The 27,913-nt window shown below is 33.2% G+C and overlaps 1 protein-coding gene across 1 annotated transcript; it reads right to left on the reverse strand.

Annotated features, from left to right (window-relative positions):
- Nucleotides 1-14,635: 14,635 nt before the first annotated feature.
- LOC147390745 (L-type lectin-domain containing receptor kinase VIII.2-like) lies at nt 14,636-16,749 on the reverse strand. Its single transcript, XM_086459567.1, has one exon. The coding sequence runs from the start codon at nt 16,738-16,740 to the stop codon at nt 14,710-14,712; it is 2,031 nt and encodes a 676-aa protein (XP_086315693.1). The 5' UTR covers nt 16,741-16,749; the 3' UTR covers nt 14,636-14,709.
- Nucleotides 16,750-27,913: the final 11,164 nt, after the last annotated feature.

Below are 27,913 nucleotides of genomic sequence, written 5' to 3' on the forward strand. Positions count from 1 at the left end.
CCAAAAGACTTAATATTTCGAGGGGTGCCTTTGAAGTATGCTAAGGAATTGGATTTCATCTTCACAGAGATATATGCTCAGGGTGGTCCAATGTGGTCACTTGCAATTGGTACCATGCCACCTAAGAGTACATCAGAAGTTTGAGATGAGGACCTTGACGAAGAGGAACTAGAACATGTAATCGAGATCCAACCCCAAGATGAGGACATGACACTTGATGATGTCTATGAGGTTGAGGCTTATGTTACCCTTACTGCACCCACACCCACACCCAATGGAACTGTTTGCCATAGAAGTAGAGTTATTATAGAGTCACAGGCTCTTAGAAAGAAGATGGCTACTGCTCACCGATTTGGTCATACACTGAACATGCTAGTTGATGTGGTTTATACACAAACCACTGCGACAAGTAAACTAGTTAAAACATCTAGTATTCAAGATTGCATTGACCTCATAGATGAACTCACAGATGTACCCCTGACGATGATCTCTATCATTTTGCTTTGAAGATGTTTATTAAAAGTAAAAAAATTTAAAGAGATTTTATGTGGGTTGTGAATCATAATTATTCGTCGTGAGTGATTGGAGGGTGAGATGGTGGATACTCTGGGTGGGCAGTAGTTTTATCTTTTCTATAGACATGCCTATAAAACTATTGGGTTTGTTTGGCACCTATAAGGTGCAATATACTATGATTTAATTATGTTTTGGATACTATGGTTTTTATGTTGGATGGATATTGTTATCTATGTTTTTTGTATGTTGGATTAATATCCATATGTTTTCTATTGTGTGGAGGATGATGATATATGTTGTGTATTGTTGATTTAATATTGATTAAAATACACATTATATGGATTCAGATGGTGATACCCCTAATACTATTGATTTAGTTGAGGAAACAAATTCATTAGATACAAGTGTGTTAAATTTAATCACTATGGGAGCAATAATGGGTTCCATATTTTATTATGATAACTTCTTATCCATGGAGCCGCATAGTAATGGTCTGTACACGGGGGCTGATTTTGTGCGATATGTACTCAATGGCAATTATGTGACTTATCACCAACTATTTAGAATGGAAAGACATATCTTTAACAATCTGTGTATCATTTTGGATGAGTAAAGTCTACTAAAGATGGAACGATATATTACCATTGAAGAACAAGTAATGGTGTTCTTATTGGTAATATGACACAATCAAAGGCAAATAATAATTGCAAATTGATTTGATCATTTACTTCAAATAATTAATAAGTATTTCAACTTAGTTCTATTGACATTGGTCAACTTGTAAATATCCTTAATTGTACATTCTAATCTCAATGAAATCCCATCATATATCTATAATAATCCTTATTTTTAGCCTTATTTTAAGGTAGTTTCTCATACATGTATTTTAAATATATTTTTTATTTATTTATAAATATATGTAATATTGTATTGAAATGATAGATAGAACACACATTAGTATTTTTGTCCCGATAGAAGAACAAGTGCGACATCGAAGGCTTAAGGGCTTTACACAAAACGTTATGGTAACATATTTATTTGACATGTTGTTCACTCATGTGGTTGTTTCTTGGGAAGGGTCAACTAATGATTCACGTGTTTTTCTGGATATATTAAAAAGTCCAGTTAAAAATTTTCATATCCTCCACTAGGTTTGTATATGAAAATTTCTAAATTGTATATGTTTATTTATAATATTAGAATTAAAAAATTAATATTATTGTTTGAAAAATAGATAATTATTATCTAGTAGATGCCAGGTACCCACTCATAGATGGTTATCTCGCATCTTATCGATGTGTTCGATTACAATCGATAAGAATATAGGAGATCATGGGCAAGTGATCAAAAAGAATTATTCAACTACCTACATTCTTTCCTTTAAAACGTAAAGGCGAAGGAGCCAATATAGAAGTTGATGTGTTTATATGATTTAGACAAACAACGAAATATTATTATTGCTTGTATAACATTACACAATTTTATTTAAAAATATGTCATTGTCAATAAAGAATTTGCCTGATTCAAGGAAGAACAACCCATGGGAGAAGAAGGTAGTAATCGTCAAAAGAATTTGATTCCCTCATCAATAAGTCGTTGGAGTCAGCAAAGAAGGAAAATACTGAGATATTCAATAATCGATGTCATTTAACTGATAATCATTGACACATTTTCACACTATTTTGTCTATTATAGTTTTTATTGCTTTGTATTAATGTATGTGTTGAAACAATTCTAATTTTGTTTAAATGTAACCAAGATTTCATGTATATTTATAATTTTTTTTGTATATGATGAATAACATTAATGACAAATTATACATATCCATCACGTTGTTCTTGTGGTCAAGTGATGACATTAGTAACAATTCAACTGAAGGAAAATTATAGGAGATTATTTTATAGGTGTCTATCTTGATAGGTAATATCATTGATATTAATGTTGGGTGTCTATGATAAACAATTAGATTGATATTATTAATTCATTTGTTCTTTTACTTTATAGAGACACGCAAGATTTTTTGAGTAGGCAAATGAAGTTGACATTATGAATTATAATGTCATTCAAGGTAAAATAGTAGAGTCAAAGTAAAAGAAGAATGACAAATACATCTTATACGCATTTGTGGAATACATATTTTTCATGTTTTTATTATTTCAATTCTAATTATGATAATAGATATGGTTATTATGTTTAAATGATGGTAGAATACAATTATATTGTATGAGATGTTATGTGGATATGTTATGTGTATTATGCAGGTATTTTATCTATCAAGTAAATTTTTGTAAATCCATTTTTAATAGTAATGCTACCGAAATTTTGGTAGAATTATAATATTCATAAATGTATCTAAATTAACATAATTATTTTTATAATGTTTTAATATCTTTATATATATATATATATATATATATAATTATATATTTATTATGGTCATTTTGTTTAATCTAGTGCATTTTGGGTGCATTAAAGGCATTCTGGTCATTTTACCAGAATACGATAAAATCCAGTAGTTGTATCAAACAACAATTATTAGATTCTAGTAATAGTATAGTACTTTTACAGGACTTTATCAAACAAACTTTTCAGTGTTCCAACTTTTAATAGTTATTTCCAGTCGTAGAATCTGACTACAAAAGCTGACAACGTTATCAAAGAGACCCTTTTAGTCCAACTCATAAGCTTGACTCAACTATGAATGTCCACTGAATCAAGTTGAAAACTTGTGATTTTATTAGGATGATTCAAATAATGTTTTGGTGACTTGAAACTGGTCCAGTCAACTTGAATAAATTGGATTTTGAGGTGACCTAACCTCAAAACTCAATGGAACCAATTCAATGGTCAACTCATCCGAGCCAGCTCGAGAATGAACTCGAGTTTGAATCCCCACTTCCAAAGCCCATGATCATTCTTAAAACAAAGATTCATGCATTGTCATTGAGCACTCTGATCTATCCTTCCTCATCTTCATCCCATCAATTTCAACCTCTTGAAAAAAACCCTTGATCTTTCAACCAAAAAAATCCTACCTCTTTGAAAGAGATGCATCTTTAAGTTGAAGAAGAGAGTACAAAGTTTTATCCTAGAGGAAGATGACTTTGTTTTGATAGAAAAAGGTATTTAATACTAGAGAACGAAGATGAAGGCATTTTAGGTCATCCTCTGTTAATCTCAATTTAGACTGAGGTCAAGGGGTATGGGGATCTCAAATACTAGTAAAAACATGGACCTGGAGTGGTATGTCAAAATCAACATTATAAATTTAGTGAGCTTCTATTGCCACACCAACTTTTGCTAATGCCACACTAATTCATATGCAAATCACTAAAGAATTAGTACTCAACTATATATATATATTTTTTATGACGGGGTTCCAGACCTGAGGCCCAACTAGTAGGGACAAGGCAACTAACCTCTTAAAGCATCATATCTCGCTCAAATCCCTTGGGTATATGCAATACCCCACAAATCACACAGACCAGATTAGCAAGGATAAATCCTTGTGGGTGGCCAACAAGAGGGCTTGAACTCAAGACCGCTCTATTTTTTTAAGGGATCATGCCTTCGGGGTGGCATTAAAAAAAGTTGGTGTGGCAATAGAAGTTCTCTAAATTTATATGGTTGATTTTGACATACCATTCCAAGTCCATGTTTCCGTGAGTATTTGAGATCCCCCATAACCCTTGACTTCAGTCTAAATTGAGATTAATAGAATGTGACTTAAAATGCCCTCATCTTCATCCTCTAGCTAAATAACCTTGATTTTTTTCCCAAAACAAAGTCATCTTCCTTGGGGTAAAACTTTGTACCCTCTTCTTCAACCTAAAGATCCATCTCCTTCAACAAGATAGGATGTTTTGGGAAAGAAAAAAAGATGATGGATTTTAATTTAGTTGAAAAATCAAGGGTTTTCTTACTGTGGTTGAAGTTGTTGGATTGAAGATGAGGTAGGATAGATTAGAGAGCTTGATGATGATGGATTTTTTTTATAGAATAATCATGGGCTTTGGAAATGGGGTTTCAAACTCGAATTCATTCTCAGGCTGACTCGGATGAGTTTCTGAGTTGACAACTTAATATTGAGGTTGGCAATTCAAAATCAAATTTATTCGAGTTGACTTGACCGAGTTTCAAGTCTACAAGTTTCAAAATATTCTAGAAAATACAGCCGAGATTTAAGCTCACTGCATTTATAACCCACATGATGAGGAGTCAGGTTCATTATATTGTACCTAACCATTTCTATTCAATTCTTTCCATCTCTCTAAAATGTACTCTCTCAAACTTTTTTTTTATTGGCATATATATCCCTCAACCTTCCAAAAATGAAAATGCACTGACTTTCTCTCTCTCTCTTTTTATTTTTATTTTTAAATTTCTCAAGCATAACTTCTAATCGATAAGTAGGTTTAGGATAAAAACAATGTTACACTTTATGATCAATTTTAATGTTCAACTCTTTTATGTTTTTGATATTCATGTGAGAATTTATTGTTTCAATTGATAAATTCATGTGGGTATGTTCTGGTATCTGATTTGGAGTCCCTTTTGTTTTTTAATCCATTTGGTTCTATAGGGTTTTCCCCTGAAGATATGTAATCACGTTTATTTTTATTTAATATACTTCACTTGTTTAGAAGGAAAAAAAAAAAAAAAAACAAAGAAGAAGAAGAAAGAAAGAAAGAATTCATGTGGGATTGTTGGGTCCAACTTTTAATAGGGTATCAACTATTAGTAAGAATCACATAAAAACAAGTAAAGCAACACCACCTCCTCCATAGACTTACCCTTCCTCGTTTTGTGAGGTACACCATATCTTTTTCTTTAATTCATGGTGATCTAAACAAAAAAAAATTCTTTTTTGCTAGGTAAACAAGGGGTCAGTAGTTAATGGCGGTGAAGGTGAGTTAAACGGGATTTGAACTTAGGTCCCGGGATAAACTCTTCTCAAGTCTTACCTCTTAGTTAAGTGACACATGTGATCATGATTATTATTGTTCTTTGAGGAATATTGTTATTGGTTATGTATAGATGTGATATTCCTATTATACCATTTTCACATGCTCTTATGATTGAGTCCTTCTAAGTACGACCAACACCATCCTGTCTTCCCGTTTCTTAGAGACAAAATATGATTCCGCTTAAGTGAGGTTGGATGCATGGCCTAGGACTGAAGACCTTCATGTTTCATAGGTTGGGTTAGTGAGTTATTCCTGTTGAAGATCCTCTAGGCGTTTAATTTAATATTGGTGCTGTGTTCTTACTTTACTCACATAATTATACCCCCTTACAAGGTACACTACAAAATTATTAGTTTTTAGCGACACTATCATTGTGGCGGCAAAAAAATTTCCGTCGCTATAGAACTCGTCTTATACTTACCACCGCTGCTCCCCATCTACCAAATCACTTCTCCATACAACTATTCACAAAATTTTTCGCGCGAATTTACCAAATCGAAACATCTCTCTCTCTCTCTGCTCTCTCTGTATCTTCTCTTCTCCTTTGCTAATGGCGGAAATTTGATAGAAGAGGTATCATCTCTCTCTCTCTCTCTGTCTCTGTATCTTCTCATTCGACTTAATCAAATGGTTTAAACAAAATGGCCGAAATTATCTCACTTTCTCTGCTCTCTGTATCTTCTCCTCTCCTTTTCAGCTACGATTCTAGGGTTTTCGGAATTAATGACGGAAATCTGCTCTTTCTAACAGGTATCTTCTTCTTCGTCTCTTTCTTTATGCATCTTCTCTTTCGATTTAATCAAATGGTTAAGACTTCAGATTGATTTGAGATCAAATGGCGATTTCCACTTTAGTTTGATTGAAGATCAAATCGATCTCAATTATTCCATTTTATAGATTGATTTAAAGATCAAAATGCTTAACTCAGTTTTAGATTTGAGATCAAGTTATACCTTACACTTATCCCACCTTGGTAGATCTAAATTGTTCTTATTTTGGGTTGGTCGTAGCCCATGGTTTGAAGTTTCATTCCATTTTAGAATGTTTTGGTTGAGACATTTTGGTATCAATTTACAAATGATTCTCTGTTCCCAAATAGAGCCTCACATAGTGAAAAAAAAATTTCAAGTCAGAGTTGTTCACTTTCTTGTAGTTATTCCACTTTGGTGAGTTTATGAAACATTTCTTTCACTGCTGAATCCTTTTAAGTTCAGTTTCACATTATTTATGAAACATTTCTTCATATAGAATGGTTGTTGGTTGTTGTAGTTTATCTTCAACCCCAAAAGCCAGATCGTCGTGTCAAGGTCTAGACCATTAGATGGTTCTCACGTGTCATGTGTTGTCTATCTCAAGAATCGTCTAACATTCTAGATCTTGAGTGACATGGTCAGCCACAACAGCAACATAATTCTCCAACTATAGTTATATACTTAGTCAATCTTCATATCTTTTCTTATGATCTGTTCTATTATATGTTGATGGATGTATTTTCACACCATTCAACTACAACTTGGATCACTAATGTCTCAAGGACAGCGCAACAACGGAATAAATTAAATCCCCCATTGTAGTCATCCGAAAAAGGATTCTTTAACTACAGAAAAAAGAAACCGAAAAACTTTTCGTATTGATCTAATTAACTTCTAGACCATAGGAATTATGTGGAGATACATTGACAAATGTCCTTTTTCAGTGTCTCTTCCTCTTTGTAGTATACTCTATATGAAATATTCTTGTATTATGTCCTACTTTAACACTCCAACGTTAATCTCTAATCTAGATTGTCAATTTAAGATAGAACACTGCTATTGAATGTAAGTTCTGTTCTTAGCATGTTTTGTGTCACTTGATTTGAATTGAAGACTTGTTCTTTATGTGAGAATGCAAGAAAGAAATTTGATTTACAATTATATTATTGTTTTGGACATTATTATAAAAAATGGCCGACCCCAAATATTTGTGATAACTCTTCGATGGTGATCATGACATCATTGACAAAATGCACGTAGCTTTAGATATGAGACAACATACAACTTGGAAGTTGTGATGTTATGAAATAACAAAAATAAGTACAATCTTTCTCTATAGTTCATGTAGAAATTAAACACAAGTTTTAAGTAGACAAGAGTGGTGCATCATTGGATGATAAAGGCTCAGCCTATGGCATATTTCTGGGTCCAGCTGCGAGCTGTCCGTTCGTACTTGGCTTTATCGGTCTTGTACATATGTGCAATCTCAGGTACCAAGGGATCATCTGGGTTTGGGTCAGTCAGCAGACAACATATGGACAGCAAAATCTGCATTATATAACCAATGTGATATTTAAAATGAGATTGAAATGTGCATGGTAAGAGTGTAAGACTGTAAGTAGGTGTGTTTGGCTGCAATCATGTAAGATATCTGTCGAAGACCTTTAAAAATCTAATTAGCTCCATTAATGAGGAGGACTCTAGAGTGTGCCATAGGACACAATTTGGAGAGGCCGTATCAGTTGGGTCTTAAGTCTATTCTATTCCAAATTTCCACACAAAATTCTTGTGACTTACCAATTTACTTCCTTCTTCTATTGAATTTGTTGAAGTTATTTTCACCAATTTCAATCATTAATCAATTAGTGAAAAATTTTCTACATTCAATCTGACCTGAGAGAGATGATTGTTGCCTTTTTCTTGACATCACATGACTATGGAACTCTCTATTGATAGAGCTTTGAAAGCGAGCGAGCTTGTGTCAAATTTGTACTTCAGACAAGTAACTCCACTTGCTCTTATTTACAGATTTGTTGATTGATTTACATTTTTTATGCTTCTATTTATAATAAGGAAAATCCTTGGGGGACTTTGTTTTTCACTGCGTTGATGTGATAGCCATAGATGTGTTTCCTTGATATACAAGTAAAAATCATCTATGACCATGTACGCATCTCCACGTCAGAAATGTGAGAATCACAGTAAATCTTAATGTCACCCCAGCATAACTTTTACTATAACAGTACACTATAACCACAAGGTATAACAGGAGAAATTCACTGGTGGTGCCAGTGTTCTTTTGGATCATAAAAAGTCATCACTTCTTATTTGTTTGTTTGTTTGTTTCCCCTTCTGTTTTTTTCTTTGTGTGGCTGCTCACTGGAAAGGTAGCTAACCCATCCTCAATAATTAAACAAATACTTAATTAAAAAGTATTTGGTGAGCTATTCCTCATGTGCTTTTTGTCTAATACTAATCGTGTTTTTTAGAGTGCCTAAGTTAGTCTTTTTTTCATTATTTTTTTACCTTTTTTTCCAATCAAGACCCATACATTGCTTAGAACAAAACAATGGTCAAAAAGTCCATCATCTTTAATTAGAGATTCTGGTATTGTGGTTTGTGCTTTAACAACCATTTTTAAAACCTTCATCTAATCAACCCTTTAGGAACACCTTTTTATTTTTCATGAATACTTTTGAGTCGATCACTTTGTTTCTCCATTTTAGTATACATTTATGAATAAAACAGGATTCAGATTATGAAATGGCAGCAGGTGACTGCTGTTATGACATATGCATGCTATGGTATAGGTGGGAAATGGGGAAGCAATTGAAGTTGGGCTTGGGTCAATCTTGTTTCATAGATCTCACCTTCTCTTTTTCCTAAATACTATCATATGGTTTCTTCCCTTTCTAACAAGGTATTATTGCAACAGGGCTTGGGTCAATCTTGTTTCAGAATCAGAACGATGGGACAATGCTATAGCCTGCATTGGTGAGACAACTGCTTTGGCTGCAAAAAGATATGGCTTGAAGAATATGTACTACCCCTCTAACCCTGGTCTTGAAGGGTATATCTCTCAATCATTGAAAGTTTATTAACTGAAAATTCTACCATCTATGAATATTATTCTAGCATTTACTACACTAATTGTATGCAAAATGTACAAATGCTAATGCATCTGGACATCTAGATGTGTCACACGTACTTTCTTATGGATTTATATTTGCTGCTAATGGGAGCATTTTCAAATACTAGATGGTACTGGTCAGGAAAGCTTACCTGTGTCCTTACCATTAATATGAAAATGAAAGTGTCCCTGTTTGCAACCGCCCTTTAATCTGGGCTTGGGACTGGCAATGTAGTGCAAAGGGGACAATACACAGGCGGAATTAATATAAATGCTAAGGGTAGAGATAAATTGACGTGTCATGTTTGTGGGTCTCTCCATGAATGATAAGGCAGGAAGTGGTGTATATTTATGCAAGGATCTAAATTCAATTCAGAGCTTTTCTATGAAGCTGATTCATAGAATGCAACTCTGACTGTTATATCTTTTTCTTATGAATAGAAACTTGTCTATTGATGATCCTTCAACAGAGCCATGGCTTCTGTTGGTTGAAGTACGCTCGTATTTTTCTTATTACATCAATCTACATTCTTCTTGTTACAACATCTTATCTGCTATACTGAATCTATTAGTATTTAGGTTCTTAAAGTATAAATGGTCTTGCTGCCATCTTAAAAAATTTATCATTTTTAACTTGCTTTAGGCGAGTTGGTCACTTAGCACTCCTTAAACACAGCTCCATAAATTTCTCAATGGTCTGTAATTAAACAACCATCAGAATATACATTCCTTCTCACCTGCATTCATTTGTTTAGAATTTGTTGCTATATTCTTGGTATGTTTGTATCTTTTACACACCTTCTTAATGGAAATTTGTTTAAAGGCTCATTTGGATAAAATTTGTTTGGCTGATCTTTTTTTTGGAAATAAATTTTTTCAAAGGACCTGTTTAGGCTAAAAAAGTTTTCTTATAAAAATACTACACTGTTATCCATTTGATTCTCAGATTCTCGGATTCTCGCATTGCATTTTTATAGTGCTATGTAGCATAATTATGCTTGCTCTGGCAGCACACATCCTTCCTGTTATTCTTTCTATTTCATTCAATAGATAATATCTTAAACACTACTATACTGGTTTTGTTCATTTTGGACATGCATTACCTTCATAGCAGATGCTTCTCAACTTGTTCATCATGCTTCATTTTGGACATGCATTACCTTCATAGCTCTTGAAATTCACATATTTTGTAATGAAAGACTATCATGATGATTCAACCTACACTTAGGTGAAAGTAACGGGGCAATCTCCTTCAAATTTGAACTATTGCTTTATTTACAAATGCCAGATTGCTTTCACATGTCTAGTATATCCCTGCTTGGTTCTTGCTTTTATGGGTGAAGCTGCATTTCTTTCTAGACACCATGAAGATATTCAGAGAAGCTTCTATAAAGTCATACCAGGCAAGAATTACTAAATGACCCATACAGTTTAGCCTACTATGTGCCCCAACTCTTCGTATTAATTTCATTATCTTGTTGTGTAGAACCTGTGTTTTGGCCAGTGTTCATTGTAGCCACTTTTGCAGCCATAGTGGGAAGTCAGGCTATTATATCCACTACACTCTATGGTAAGCCAATGCTGTGCACTGAATTGCTTCCCCCGCGTGAAGATTGTTCATACTTCAAGTAAAATATACGGGCAGATATACATCCTAGAGATCAATTGGATTCTAATGTGTCTGTGTTTGGCTGTCACGGTCGGATTGAGGGACACAAACATGATGGGCCATGCTTATGGTACAAATCAGAGTTGGTTATAAGTTGTGTGTCATTTTTTTTTTCCAGAACCATATTTTAGTTTATTGGCTGATACTTTTGCTCTGTTGGCAGGGCTTCCCGAAGGCGGGTGGATCCCACTCACATTGTCTTTAATCTTCATGGGCATCATGTATGTGTGGAACTACGGCACATTGAAGAAGCACCAATTTGATTTGGAGAACAAGGTTTCAATGAAGAGAATATTGGCATTAGGTCCTGCTAGACATGGTCGTGTTCGTGGTGTCGGCCTGTGACCAACACCTACCAAATTATTTGCATCATATTCTGAAAATTCCTCTAGCGATTCTGCTGAGGTACATAGGTTGAAGAAGAAATTAGAGTCTTTAGAGCAACAACAAATTGTGAGAGATGCTGAGGTGGAGAAACTCAAGGATCTGATCATTACTCTAATGAGAAAGGTAAATTCTCACCGATAATAGAATATGTTATGTTTTAAAATATTTTATTAATAAATAAATATTTATTTATATGACTAATTTGATTAATGTATATGAATTGTAGGTTGATGAGCAGCACAATCGACCTGATAATGATCAGTGTCCACAACAACAACCATGATAGATAGCTTTTGTTTTTTGAGTGACAAACATGGATTTATAAGCATTGGTTCTTAATTCAATCGACTTATTATTTTGTTGTATTTGTCTCTTAACTAATTTGATTTACTAAGTAATTGAGTTTAATTGATAGGTTGTATAAAAATAGGTATTTAATTACAAATAATTTTAAAAGAAAATAAATTAAATAAATAAATAAATAAATCTTATTAGCGATGGCCATTACCGTCACTATAAGCATTCAAAATTGTATTTATAGCTATGGTAAAAAACTAATTAGTGACGGTTTTTAATCATCACCATAGATCTCACTCATACCTATAGCGACAGTAATACATTACTAGCGGCGGGTTCTGACCGTCACTATTGGACTCATTATATCTATAGCGACGGTAATACAATATATTAGCGGCGGTTTTTGACCGTCACTATAAGATCCACTCATAACTATAGCAACGGTAATACAATCTATTAGCGGCGGTTTTTTGATATTAGCGGCGGTTTTTGACCCCCGCTAAAAACCTAAAATTTTGTAGTGAGATGTTCTTGTTGCCCATCACTTGGGCGAGTCATCTCGGTCTCGTACGAGATTTGAAATCATGTGATGTAGAACAGACTGCTCTTAAATTTTTTTTAGAGAAAATGAATCAGAAAAAGTCAATGAGAATAAAATTTTCATAGCCAAATTAACCCACCCAATCTGGTCAAGTTGACTCAAAAATGGACTAATTAAGTCAGCCTAACTTGACCAGCCTGTTTTAGGTTTATCCATAGTTAGTAAATTCATGATTAAGGCCCTGCTTGGTAAGAAGCAAATCATTTATCACTTTAAACCTACAATCTCGTCACTTGAAAAACCTACGATTTTGCACATTTATGTTTTGGTAATTAATATGAGCAGTTAGCCGGAATCGTAAATTCAACAAATTTGGCTCACGACATGGTAATTTACCCTATTAATTTTTGTTCAATAGAAAAAAAATTATATAACCATATAACTCGGCCAAGTTTCTAGTGCAACTTGAGTCATTTTCGAGTTGATCATGACGAATTGACTTCAAGATTTCTCTAATGACTAGGAGAGGTCGGTTACATAAGGTTTGGGGGCCGAGTTACCTCGTAATCCAATCGTAATCCAACTGAGCCGAGTCAACTTGGCCATGTTTTTAGTCGACTCAACTCAATGAGTTTTAAAACTATGAATAAGACTAGCATGAAAAATCCATCGTAATGGCTTATTACCTCTCGAGCACATAAGCCAAGGGACCTAACACACCCAAGCCAATTAGATGACGGTAGACTACAAAGACAAATACGTTGAGTCCCTTGTCGAGAGAGATCTTGATGAGAATGTTTGAGCCACCGAAAGCTAGCTGAACCACAACCATGGCCAAATAGCAAGCACAGCTCCTTGTGCTTCCCATCCCTTGTGAGCTCCTGAATTAGCTTAATTTGAAACTCAAGCCTTGACAGATGTGATAAATCAACATGAACCACCACTCTAAGAATGCTCCTGTTCAGTACTTTCAAACTTTCCTAATGATTTGGGGGGTAGTGGACTTACACACAGTGAAGCAATATATGTCATTGAAAGGAGATGTCCACTTCTCTTCAACTTTGTCTTATATATTCCCATACATTTGTAACATTGGCCCAGCACTAGCCCTCCAATTCTTTTTGGTTGTGTACCGAAAACCATAGCTTTAAAATTCGATTTTATGAATAAAGGAATGTCGTATTTGTAGAATAAAGGAAAAAAAGGTATTGAAAATAGAACAATTATATAAGATAAATAATAGGACATTTAGCAAAAAAATTATATAGGTTTATGACAATGGCAAAAGAGGGCCACTTTTTTTTAATACTCAAAAGCATTCCATTTGGTACGGTAACTCGTATTTTTGGATATAAAGGTCCTTTATCTTCTTTGTTAAACCTTTCATAAATTACACCTTCCTTCCTCCTAACCATTTTCAGATTTTACAAAGGAGAGAACTCTCCATTTTCATTCCAAAACCCATCAAATAGTTATTGGAATCACAAAAAAAAAAAAAAAAAAAGATCCGGCTATGAGAAACTACCAACATCTTGTTGATCTTGATGAATCTCGTATTCCATCCGATCTATTAGACATTTTCATCAAACGTTATCCCTCTCTTCTCTCTTTCTTTCAGTTCTTTTAAAATTCTTTGCATAATCTTATATAATTTTTTTCCTCATAGTTAAAAATAAAAAATGGTGGCAAAAATCTAAAAATGATTTTGCAAATTGTTAAGGTATAGATCATAAAAATTTTACAGTGTCAAGGCTTGACATTGGAATATAACAAAGCTATCGTTGAACCTATACTTAATATATAATCGTTGAGGTTCAATGCTACAAAAATTTTACTTACTTACAGTAATATTTTGTTATGAATTTATTGTCGAACCACAACAATATTATTATAGTCGAACCTCTAGTTAATATACAATCATTGAGGTTCAACGATGAAAACAACTTTTATTTTCAAAAGAAATGTTTTATTAGTCATTCGTCGAGGCTCAATGATAGGCCATGTTGAACCTCGATGATGGTTCTATTATATTTTAATGTAGAGCCTCAACATTACAAAAAAATTATGATTTATGTCCTAAAAAATTTGCAAAATCATTCAGATTTTTTTTTACCATTTTTCATTTTTCACATGGAAATTCATCCAAGAGTCGTGATAATCAAATGCTCTTTTTTGGACGATCTTTGTGTGCTCCCTTCACAAAACCGTAGATCCTTTGCTTTAGGATATACAAGGACAAGGATTAATGATTCTATGAACTACTAGGTCAGAGAATGTACAAAAAGAATGTCAGATTATCACGATTCTTGATCCAAAGGATAAATTCTATAGAAATTTTGACTCAAGATAAGGGTTTCAAAATTTTTTCACTCCAACCAAAATAATGTTTTGCATGCCAATGTCGTAATAATTATAGTCCCATGTAAGCAATTCAATTTGCTCAAGGGGCTTTACTTGTAAAGCGAAGTTAAATAACCCCTTCGAAGACTAGAAGCGCGTTTGAGTGGAAACAACGGGATAGGTCGACTTCGTGGCAATTCAGGAATCGACTTCTCCAAATTCAAAAATCCAACAACTTCTTCCATTGTCAGCCCGCCCATGGAGTCATTTACCGTACAAAGCAACCCAATCTCTAAAACCCGAATCACTTGCTCTTGATTAAAACATGATCCAATCCTCCGATCCACAACCTTCACCATATCCTTTTTCTCATGCATGGCCCATGCAAAATCCAATATCCCCATCTCTTCTTTTCTATCAAGATCTGATTCTATTCTTCTTCTTCCCGCAACGATCTCCACCACCAAAATCCCAAACCCGAAAACATCAGCTTTCTGACCCGCTTCGACTTTGACCCGGATCGATTCATCCGATACAAAAACAAAGCCGAAATCTCCCAAAATCGCTCTGAAATTCACGTCAAGAAGCACACTACTTGTTTTCACGTTTTTATGAGCGAGTTTCTTAGAGTGGAGGAAACTAAGCGACTCAGCAACGTCTTTAATAACCTTGAATCGTCGAGTCCAGGGTAGAACTCCGAGTCCATAAAGCCATCTATCTAGTCTTCCATTGTGCAAATAATCGTAAACAACAATCGTCTCTCTATCATCAAAACACCAACCTCTCACAATTGCCAGATTCGGATGACGATCTTGACTAATCACTTCGATTTCCTTAATAACTCGTCTCCGATCCATACTAGGTGAGTTCAGAAACCGAGTGGAGAACCGAGTCACCTCCACATAGCATCCATTAGGCAATGTTCCTCTATAGTGAATCCCTCTCGAGTCTCGACTCAGTATTTCTCTTTCTCTGAAGCACCGAGTTGCGAAGGAAATCTCAGAAATCGTGAATCGGCGTGGTTTATTAGGTGGTCTGGGCCGTTGCTTTTTCTCGAGAAAAACAAGAACCGTTGATTTCTTATCTTTTCGTTTCCCATTACAATAAAGATTGAGCAAAACCACTATAAAGAGTGATACCAGAGCAACAAAGATCATAAAACTGCTAGGCGGTTTTTGATTAGTGGTTTCCATGAAAATCTTCTTCGCGCAGGTTTTCTTCGAAGGGATTCGTAGGTGAGCTTGGCTTCTAGAAGAGAAATTCCATGAGAGAACATTGTGGATTTGAGTCAAATTATTGCCAGTGGACGCAGAAAATCCGACGAACATGTATTCGTTCAAATAAGGAGAAATATCGAGAGTTGCGGAAAAGATTGGTTTTGATGGAAAATCTCGACCGTCGGATCCAAGACGTATATCAATCCATCTCCGTGTACCGTCGTATGTAATCCAAGCTCTATGAACAGATCCATCTTTAAAAGAGACTCCAACATCTGAGGCGTTGAAATTTCTGGAGGAAACAATGGTACCGAGATTGATACCCACGTGATTGTCGTTAGGATTTCCGGTAATCAGATTCTGACGCGTGTCGAAAACAACGGCTATCGGCTTGTAATCGTGATCGCAGACGTCGTTCATCATTCCCAACCAAGGTCCTGGTCTCCCTACCGTGAATTCGTCGGGGACGATTATGAAGGTGAAACCACTACCACTGTGACCCACAACAGAATCTGACACACCGGCGGAGGAAGAGGTGGTGTTGGTGGTGGTGAATTGGAAGGAGAAGGTGGTTTGGAAGGAAGCAGGGGTGTGGGTCAGAGGGTCAAGGAGGCGAACAGGGGAGGAATATATAGCTCGGCCAGCTTGGTGGGTCAGATCTAAGGTTTGGGTTGGATCAGGAATTTGGATTGTGTGGGATTGATCAGAGAATTTGGCACTGCCAAGTAGTTTGAGATCATAGTGGATTCTAGGGTTTTTGTTTGGATTGAAATCAGGGAAGAAGAGTTGTTTGGTTACATAGGTTATAGGTCCTTTTAATTTGTTTTTATTTGAATTTATTGTAACTGATTTTGAATTTGATAGTATGATGAGAAGAGACATTAATGAGGAGCTTAAGTAAAAGGAAAGATGAGGAGAAGCCATTAGAGAGAGATGAAGATCTCCGAGAATGGAGTAGAAGATTTGGGTGGCTGGCTATTTATAACAAAGATTAATGTTTTGGCTGATAAGTGAATATAGTGCTGATAATCTGACATAGTACTTGTGGCAACTCAATCGACTTACCTCGCCGGGATTGGAAACCGTAGATTTACTTACCTCGGGATACAGAATTACGGTTCCTTATAAAAAGGTGTAGTTGTGTATCCCAACGGTTTCCGAGCCTGTCATGTCAGGTGAGTCTATTAAGTATGCCACGTGCCTAAGTTACATTATCACGACTCTTGAGTGAATTGAGATTGACTTGTGATAATCTAACTACCCCCACATAGTGACAAGTTCGGAATTTTAGATCGAACAATAGCACTTCTCCATAAAAATGTGTATCCGAGTGCATAGTTCTATAACTCCTAAGCTTGTCATGTTAGGAGAGTCGATTGAACATGCCACATGGGGTAGTAAGATTATCATGACTCTTGGACAAATGTTTTTAAAATAGAATCGATTATTGAATTGAAAATTTATCAATGAACCATACTAGCCTTACAAATTTAATAAGATTTTAAATAGTAGTAAAAGTTACTGGGTCAACATGGATTATCCCATTGTGGATCTAAAATAACATTCTTCTAGATTTCACTTAAAAACTTGTATTTAAAGAAAAAAAACAAAATTGAACTTGATCCCCTTGTTAGGCATCCACTGTCATATTAGCCAAACATTAATAAGATTTTTTCCAAAGAAGTATCATTCTTTCAAATAATTGAATGATTCATGAAAATTCATATGTATTTCAATGAGAATGTTTTTAAGAATTTTGTAATATTCGAAGAAAAAAAGGGTATCAGCTTAAGTTACTAACAAAGCTTTCGTCTCTTTCATCGATTGGAATTCTCAATTTCTTTATTATCTCCACTCTCTAATTGCTTATTTAGGTAGGTCTTTCTCTTCATTTCTTCAACAAATCATTAATAATAAACTAAAGATCGATTCTTGAAAACAACAAAGAATTAGATCTGAAGTCAAATCGATCTCTGCAACATGATTCATAGAGAAGAACTGAAATCGAATCGATTTATATAATTTTTTATTGGTTATCTTTCAAAATTTTCTTTCTCCCTCGTTCATTCAAGTTAAAAGATGTTCATATATTTTATTAGATTTTTTATTTTTTTTATTACATCTTGGATTTTTAGATGGTTTCTTGAGATTTAAGTTGTAATTTTTGTTAAATTAAGTTTAGATGTTTCTAATTGTTAAGATCTTTCAATGAATTATATGATTAAGAATTTTACTAGAATGTTGTAAATCTTTTATAAGATTTTTATATTTATAATTAAATCATCATAACCATTTGCTCAACTATCCAAGTGGAGGAAGAATTAATTATTTTTTGGATTCTAAATTTTGGAGTCATAGCTCACATAATTGAAAAGTTCCTAACCTGAAAATCATTGGATTGTGATAATTTTATAAATATATAGATTGACTCCCTTTTGAAATATACCAAATTATTTGTTTTCGAAGTTTTGACTTGGGACATGTAAATAAAACATGTGTAAAGCGTACGCTTTGAATAAAACTTGAACCTTTCACATATCAATTTTTTTTTGTACTCTAAATTGTTAACAGGGCTTGATCCAATGTTTTGAAAACGGATAGTTGACTCCCAATTCTAAAATTAAAATTCAACGGCGAAAATTAATCTTTTTAAAATTTTTCTTCTTTTGAAGTTCTTAGAATTTTGTCCGTAAAGAAGCCTGTGGCATCAGATCATGCTTTCAAATGCACAATGTGATGAAATCAGGAATTTTTCCTTACTAAATTAGGTTTTTCTTTATCAAATTGGTTCTGCTTCAATTTGATTGTACTCATTTACATTTATTAAAAATAATTAAAAAAAAAATCCTTAAATTATCTTCATTTATCTTTACTATTAAAATGAGAGAAGGTGAGGTAGAAGTTGTTCGACACCAAAATTTGGACTCCAAAAATGCCTCACCTTAACATTTAAATTTAATATAATTAGAATCGTTTTAGTAAAAAAAATGACCAAGAAAATTACAACCCACAATCGTATAATCATGCTGCTTAGTTTTCAAAATTATAAAAATATTTTTTTTAATATCTAATCTTCAAAAACCCTTTAATCAATCTTTTAAATTATAAATAAACCCTTTTGATATATGTGCGTTTGCACATGCCACCTTCTAGCTCTTATAGAAAAATGAGATTTGATTCATTGATGAAATCAACACTATTACAAAGTTTGATTTGACATGGCGACGGACCAATTTTTGAAACACTTTGGGGGTTTTAGGATGTCATTAGTTGTCAATTCAGCCAACAAATATGTAAGGATCAGTTTCCCAAGGGAATACTTAGAGAATATCTTCCTATTTCTTTGGTCCTCCAAATTTGAAGCTTGGATTAAACCCTAAACCACCACCAATTATCCATATCATTGACATATATAACCTCAAATGATGGCATAGGAGGAAAAGCATATTTCCTGACATACAATTCATTGGGGGAATCTTTTAAGTAATAGTCATATTCATTTGATGGTGAACAGGAGCCCTTCTTTGAGGCTAGTATTTTTTCTTAAGGAAAATGTCAAATGACTTTGAAATTCACTCTATTTCACACTTAGCTGATGTGGATATATGTATAGAATCATAGATGTTTTTCATCAAGATACGAGTGAAAAGCATTTATGGTTCTGTGCGTACCTCCACATCAACATAGTGTAACATAGAGTGAATTTTAAAGTCACTCTAGCATGACTCTTTTCTTAAAGGTACGACTAAAGTAGAATATAATCATGACGATTCTCCCATGAGAACATATCTTGAGAAACATTTCCTGACAATAATGGCTCCTCTTTAGTACATTGCTTAGTTTTTATTTTCATTCATCATCGCATGTCCATATCTAGTAGTATAACCTCTGAATTATTTGAGAATTGACTAGTGTCACCAAATAATGCAATGCCAGTGATAGCCAAGGGCGGATTTGCAATGGGGATACTTGCCCCACAAGAATTTTCGAAGTCTATATAGTAATGAGTTGTTACGATAGATATTAGCGTCAGATAAAATTATCCAACACTATTGACCCCACAAAAAAATCTTTGTTGCCCCCGCACAAAAAAATTCTACTTTTAATTGCTCCCACATGGGCAAAATCCTGATTCCGTCCTTGGCAATAACACTTCACAATCAAATAAAATTTATCAATATTATTAATAAATATTTAATATATTTTTAACAACAGAAATTCTTTCTATTGTGAAGGTATTGAATTAGGTTTTTTATTTTAACTGTATCTTTTTTGTTCTACTAAAACACCATTGCCTTTTTCTAGTTGTAACAATCATCATTTTTATTAGAGTCATGGTGGAGTAACCTCAAGATGGAGCCTCATATTACACTTTTGAAAGTATATGAGAGCTATAAATGCAAAAAATTTGCACTATCTTAAGATTCACACTGAGTTTAGATTCTCCTCTTCCTATACTCCTAGGTGTACTTACAACAATACCTCTCTAATCCGTAGTACAAGAAAATAATATATAGTTTTTATGAGAGAAAATTACATACATTTTAGCGTCCTATGTTCACATATTTATAGGGGCTTTCTCACTCAGACCCTCCATGGTTTTCTCCTTAATTTTCATTCTTTCCATTTAAACGATTCCCCCCCTTTAGGGATTTCCTTAAATCCTTGTGAATATGGTTGAATTCCTAATTCTCAAGGATACGACGTGATCGAGCTATACCCTCAATCCTCAGAATCTCGATTTAAGATTCACTTCCCTGACATATGATCTTCCTTGCTTCGATCTTTACCGATCGGTCAGATCTTTACTGATCGGTCAGATCTTCCTTACCTCTTATACACGGGAGCTCAATGGAATTGCCTGATAGCTGCCACGTGTCAATTTTTGAAGTCATACGAAAAATATCTTCCACAGGAACCATAGATGCTTTTCATTGAATCTCGATGAAAAGCATCTATTGTTCCCATTCACTTTCACATCAAGAAGTGTGATATGAGATCACTTCAACATTTTTTTTATTTTTTATGTAACAATATTAACTAGTTTAATTGTAGTAGTATCTTTTTTATACAACATCAAGCCTTCATGTAAGTAAAGTCATCAAAATTTTGATTTGATTAATTGGGCTTGGCAAGCAATCCATAATAAATGGTTTATGTGAGACATTATTATCAAACAAAGTCTAACCGTCTCAAATTGTTAAATTTTTTTCTTCCCTTGAACCCAAGTTTGTAGTATCATCACCTAAAGATTTTACCAACTAAACTAATTGGCACATGCTTCACAAAAATGTAAATCTTGGTATTTATTGGCACGAATAATGATGAATGCCCATGATAAATTATACACGGTTGGTACACGGTTGACATGGCAAAGGCACAAAACCATATATATTTTGCTGGAGGATGATTTACCACATGCATTCATCAAGACTCTTATATATTGACACAGTTTCATTGAGTTTCTAATCTGACACGTCATGTACTCTGTCAGTCCCTGTTGATGATGATGACTCATGCATAAGATTTGAGTTCAACTAAATCAAAACATTAAGAGAGCTGCTATTAGCACTCCAACTTTTACTTCTCACATTTCAATTTCTTAAATTACTTAAAGCAACTCCAACCGTCTTTTAAAACTCCAAATGTAGAGGGGGGGCAATCGAACCAAACTCCAACCGTCATTTATTTTAAAGAAAACACCTTTAAATAGCTATTCATTGCTTCATATTTGACGTGGAGAGAGAAGCTTTAAAGCTCTACCTTTATCACTATTCACCTTTTCCAATAAATCCTTTACTTATAAATGTCAATTTTAGTCTCCTCTTTTCATGTAACATAATTTAAATGCCACTTTTGCCCTTTACAAGTTTAAAAAAAATTTCATTTAATATTTTAAAATCAAATCCAATCAATTATTCGATCCAGCTCAATCGAAATTTGTCACAAATTATGTTTGAACCACCAATTTTGCAAGATTTTCTTACTAATGAAAATAAATTAAGGTAATTAATATATATTATTATATTATTAAACATATGATGATCTAATCAAATTGAGACAAACCTTTGTAATGTTCAGAGAGTGTTAATTTTTAATTGGGTTGTGATAAATAATTTAAGAAATTGGAGTGCAATAAGTTATAAAGTTGAGGTGCCAATATCAATTCAATTTTTTCTCTTAATTGGAGTATAATAAGCAACAATTGGAGTGTCAATAACAACACTTAAATTTTTTTTAATTTTTTAATTTGTTTGAATAGCATTTAAAGTAATAAATAGTGATTTGAAGGTGGAACTCTTGGAGCAGAAAAGTGGTTTGGAGCCTTTATTTTGAAGTAGATACCAATTTGAAAGCATTTTTTAAAGCTCTCGGTTGGAGTAGCTCTTATTACCTCGACATTACAAAGTATTATTACACATTCAAACAACTTCAACAATTGCTTACAATTAGGATTAAGCTCATAAAAAAAATTCTAAATCTACCAAATATAAATCTTAAAAAATTAAAAAATAAATAACAATTTTTATTAGCACCCTAACTTTTACTTATTCTCAATAATTGATTTTTTTTTATTATTTGAGTTTAAAAAGTAAGAGTTGGGGTGCCAATAGCAGTTCTCAACGTTAAACATGTGGCTCCACTTCCTCATGATAAATGGCGGCTCCCAATCTGCATGTAACTTTTTAGGTTGGTGGAGATACCTAACCACTTTACCATGGCTGTGGCTGGACTTTATCCCTATTTGATTTGATAAGAGAAAAGTAAGAACTTTTTGAGTCTTGTACAACAATTAGGTCTCTAACTGAATCTTTTGGAAAGATTTATATTTATACAATATTTCATGGAAGATAACTAGCTCATAAAAATTCTTTATTAACGATTAGATAGTGGAATCCATTACGCAGTGTTTAAGCAATACGTTCCACTAACTTTTCTCTCATTTACGAAAGATAGTTAAATCAAATGGAAATCCTTTGGGTATGTGCTCTTTGTGGGTACGTGAATGACCACTCCCCCTAGCAGTCTTACAGATAAGAAAATGACCATCCCATTATCTAAAGGTCTGTACGGTTGAGCAACAACATAGATTAAAAAATTCATTTTTCCATGAAAATGGAGTGGCTGAATGTTACTGACTTGGGGTCAAGGAGTCTGCTCCTTCTTTAGTCTCAAGTTCGAATCCCACTACCTATAAAAAAAACTTTGGTGGCCACGCACTGGCCCATGTAGTGGGCAAAGCCTGGGTGTGGAGGCGTAGGGACTAGTCTGGTGCATGCAAGCTGGCCCGGATACCCTTCATTATAAATAATAATAATAATAATAATAAACTATAAATTTGTTATGAGCTTAATTCAAAAGTTAATATCATATAGTAAAATAGAAAAAATATATATATAAATTAAGATGTAATAATGACCTGATTCAATGCAAATCAAACCTCTTGGACTAATTCAAGATGGTCAATCTCTTAAATCTAATGTTTTCTGATAATTTTCCTTCTTAATTTATCAATATATATATATATATATAGAATATTATTATCTAACCAACTAATCCTAATCATAATTAGGTGTATAACAACATTGACGTTTGTGCATTTTTGGGTGGGACATTAGTTTGTTAGCATACACGAATTTCCCTATCAAGAAAAAAAATGACCCCATTGCTTAGAGTCATGCTGGAATAACCCCATTTTTTATCGTACAACTTAACGTGAAAGTGGGTAGGAATCTTGAGGAAGCATCTATGATTCCCATACACTTTCATGTCAGGGTGTGCAGTGTAAGGTCCAATCTTGAGGTCACTTCAAAATTATTTCATTTTTTATCAAATAAAAAAAAAATTATTATAGTTTTTCTCATGATTACTCCTACTCAAAAATCAAAATGAACCATTTTTGTGAGATTTTCCCACTTGCAAGCAAATATCCGCATACTTTCTCTCAAGAAATCAATTTAAAAATAAAATAAAATAATCTCAACAATAGTAAGCATCAAGATTCTTGTGAAAAGTTGACTACAAGACCACCCACATCCATGGGATCCACTTGCAAATAGTTCTATGATTATTATTACTACATAACACACATTAGAGTTTTTCCATGCGAGTAAGCATGGGCATCCTCTTTAGGGGTATGGGGGCAAAAGGGGAAAAATAATAAAATTGAAGGGTATCTTTAAAAAAAGGGGGAAAAGAATAAGAAAAAAGTCGAATGTTATCACCAACAATTGTGATGAGATTAAATCCTAACCCCTCTTTACAGGGCTGACAGAGTTGTTTGATAACTATTAACCTGTTTACTTAAATATAAGGAGCATTCAGGGGACTTTAGTAAAAATATATATATAAACAAACATTTTTCAAAATATTAGTTACAAATTTCAAATTGAGCTAATTTTTTTTGAGGATGATCTTCACAAAAATGATTTACAATTTATGCCCCTAGGGGTAGAGCCAAGATTTTCTTGTAGTGGGGGCAAATTATGGTTAGTTGTGTAGTTGAAGAATTTGAAAATGAATGATTTTAAGGAGAAATTCCGAGGTTTTTGGTTAGAAATTAAAGAAAATGATATTTAAGTTATGGCTGACGCTTATCTCTATTTGATAAGAGAAAAAAGGAACTTTTTGAGTTTTGTACAACTAGGTCTCTAATTGAATCTTCTGGGGAAGATTTATCTATACAGAATATTTCAGGGAAGGTAGCTCATAGAAATTATTTATTAACGATTAGATAGTGGAATTCATACTCAGTGAAGCAATATTCCACCAACTTTTCTCTTATTTACTAAAGATAGGAATTGGATTGAATATTTAAAATTAAATGGAATTTTTTTTTCTTGTTTATTCCAAACCCTTTGGGTATGTGCTCTTTGTGGGTACGAGAATGACCACTCCCTTGTCAATCTTACTGGTAAGAAAATGACCATCCCATTATCTAAAGGTCTGTATGGTTGAGCAACAACAAGGATTCAAAAATTCATTTTTCCACGAAAATGCAGTTCACTATATATTTGTTATGAGCTTAATTTATAAGTTAATATCATATAGTAAAATAGGAAAAATAATAATAATTAAGATGTAATAATGATCTGATTCGATGCAGATCAAACGTCTTAGACTAATTCAAGATGGTTAATCTCTTAAATCTAACGTTTTCTAATAATTTCCTTCTTAATTTATCAAAACAAAATATAAAAATACTGAGAAAATAATCATAATTAGGTGTGGAACTATTAGAGAATTAGTTATATGATAGTTTATTAAGATGTGTCAACATACATCAAATCATTTTATTCATGTAGTTAGAGTAGTTTTGTAACTAAACGTAACAACTCTCTATTTAAATGATTCGGTGTATCTCGACACATCTTAATAAACTATTATATAACTAATGGGAAATGTTCAGCACCCTAAGCTTTACCACACACTTTAACAAACGTTTTTTGTCCTACATGGGTTAGAAGTTTTGGAATGGGCTGATTTTTGGTGAGGATGATCTCTATGATTAGAAGATCATCCTCCCCAAAATCAGCCCATTCCGAAATGTTTAGCCCCATGTTTACAAGTTGAAAAATCGTGGACCGTCCATTTTTGTAAATCATTTTTGATGGGGTTAGAAGTTTTGGAATGAACTGATTTTTGGTGAGGATGATCTCCTCACCATAGAGATCATCCTCACCAAAAATCAGCCCATTCCGAAACTTCTAACCCATGTAGGACAAAACGCGTTTGTTAAATTGTGTGGTAAAACTTAGGGTGCCGAACGGGACCCATAACTAATTCTCTAATAGTAACAACATTGATGATTGTGCATTTTTGGGTGGGACATTAGTTTGTCATCGTACACGAATTTCCGTATCAAGGAAAAAATGACCCCATTTTTCAGAGCAATGATGGATGAGAAAGTATCTATGGTTCCTATCGACTTTCACGTCAAGGCGTGCGATGTGAGGTCCAATCTTAAGGTCACTTCAACATTACTCCATTTTTTATTAGGTCAAATTTGTTATCGTAGTTTTTCTCACGATTACGCTACGCAAAAATCAAAATGAAATCTTTTTTGAGATTTTCCCACTTGTAATCAAATATTTGCATACTCTCTCTCAAGAAATCAATTTAAAAAAATAAAAATCTCAACAATCATAAGCATCACGATTCTTGTGAAAAGTTAACTACAAGGCCACCCATATCTATGGGATCCAATTGTAGATGATTCTATGACATTATTGATATTGCATATCACACATGTTAGAGTTTTCCCACGCAAGTAGGCATGGGCATCCTTTACGGGTAAGGGGGCAAAAGAGGATCGACAATAAAGTTGAAGGGTATTTTTTAAAAGGGGGAAAAAAATAAAAACTCGGATCATACGTTACGACTAAATCTTCAAAAATATGAGTATGTAGTTCTCCCATTGTTATTCATTCTAAAAAATTGATAAAATTGACCAAAATTTACATGTAAATCTTTGAAATTATGGCCCTGCTTGTTTGCAACGTAAATTGTCACAAATACAAAATTTTGTATTTGCAGAATTTTGTGTTTACTGAAATTTACATAGTTTTGTGATTAGAGTGTTTGGTTGTGTCCAATAGAAAATTTTATGTTTGCTTGATTATCACGTAAAAAAAATAATTGAAAAAAATTATTATTTTTCTTTTTAAAACTTTGTTTAAATTTAAATAAAAAATGATAAATAGTTACATATTACTTTAAAATAAATCAAAAAATTTTAGACAAAGCATTTTCATATAAGTCATATAATGTTATTCTCTTTAAACTAAGATTATAATAAAAATCCAAAATTTCTTTAATCACCTACAATTTACTTTAAATATCTACTACATTATACCAATTTCCACTTGCTAATTTTTCATTTTGGAAAGAAACCCCATTGTCCCAAACATGTTAATATTAGCACTGATAGTGCCTAATGTAACTCGCCCCAAACTCATTTTAATACCTTACATCTAATGAAAAATATTTTTTTTTAATTTATAAAAAATAAATATAAATTAACGAGCTAAGGATTATATTCCTTGTTTTTCTTATATTTAAAAAAACATCAATATTTAAAAAATCATTTTTTTATTTTGTTTTGTTTTGCAATTTTAAAATATAAATAGAAACTAGTTCCAAGTAAGATTCTATCTCACGATTTTTTGTTTAAATAATAATTATATCAACGTTGGGTAATTTCTAAGAAGTTGGGAAAAGCTAAAGAGAGCGGAGAGAGAGAGGTTTAAGAAATTAGAGAGAGAGAGAAAACTTAACATAACGTAAATTTTTGTGGAGGTATTTTCTCTGCAACATTTTACGGAGGTTTCGTTATAATTTTAATTAAGTTTTATGTTGCTTAATGATGGGGCCCTCTAGAAGTTTAGCATCCAAGCACCCACATCCCGCAAATAAACATAAACTTTTCTATTTGCGTTTGTCTACGGTACAAACAAGCAGGGCCTATGAGTAAAATATTCTTTACTTTTCATTCACTATAAAAAATTATTAAAATGGATCAAACAGTTGAAAAAACTCAGGTATGTTAAAAGCTGTGAGAAAAGGATAAAGAAGGATATAGAAAAAAGCCCTTCCCATACGGTGCATTATGTAATTTTTCCTATAAAAAAAAAAATTTATTAATATGGAGTCTTTCTATTTTAAAAGGGTAGTATATGATATTTTTGTGAGACTAGTAGGCGGCATATGCAAATGCCCATATATAACAAAAATTGGGATATCTACATAATTAATTTAAAAAATTATTTAATAAATTTTAAATAAATAACAGAAGTTATTATCATATTTTATTATTTAATAAATTAACAAAGTTAATTTTGTAGAACACGCAATAAAAATGTACTTATATAATTTTAGAAAATCATAAACTAACTAATGGGGTTCTAGGAAGCGTGGGATTATAATTTTGTTTATTTTAAAACAAAAATAATTACATCGATAAAAATAAAATAAATAAAAAGCAAATGTAGAGGCAGTTTTGGTCTTCCAAATTTTGTGACACTTTCTCAGCCTAGTAAAGATGTTTCTTAAGGTTCTTAAGGTGTTGTAGTGTTCTAAATTTTTTCTACTTCAAAAT

Source organism: Akebia trifoliata, chromosome 11 (genome assembly GCF_017979445.1).
Source record: "Akebia trifoliata isolate Shusen 1 chromosome 11, ASM1797944v1, whole genome shotgun sequence".
NCBI classification, from domain to species: domain Eukaryota; kingdom Viridiplantae; phylum Streptophyta; class Magnoliopsida; order Ranunculales; family Lardizabalaceae; genus Akebia; species Akebia trifoliata.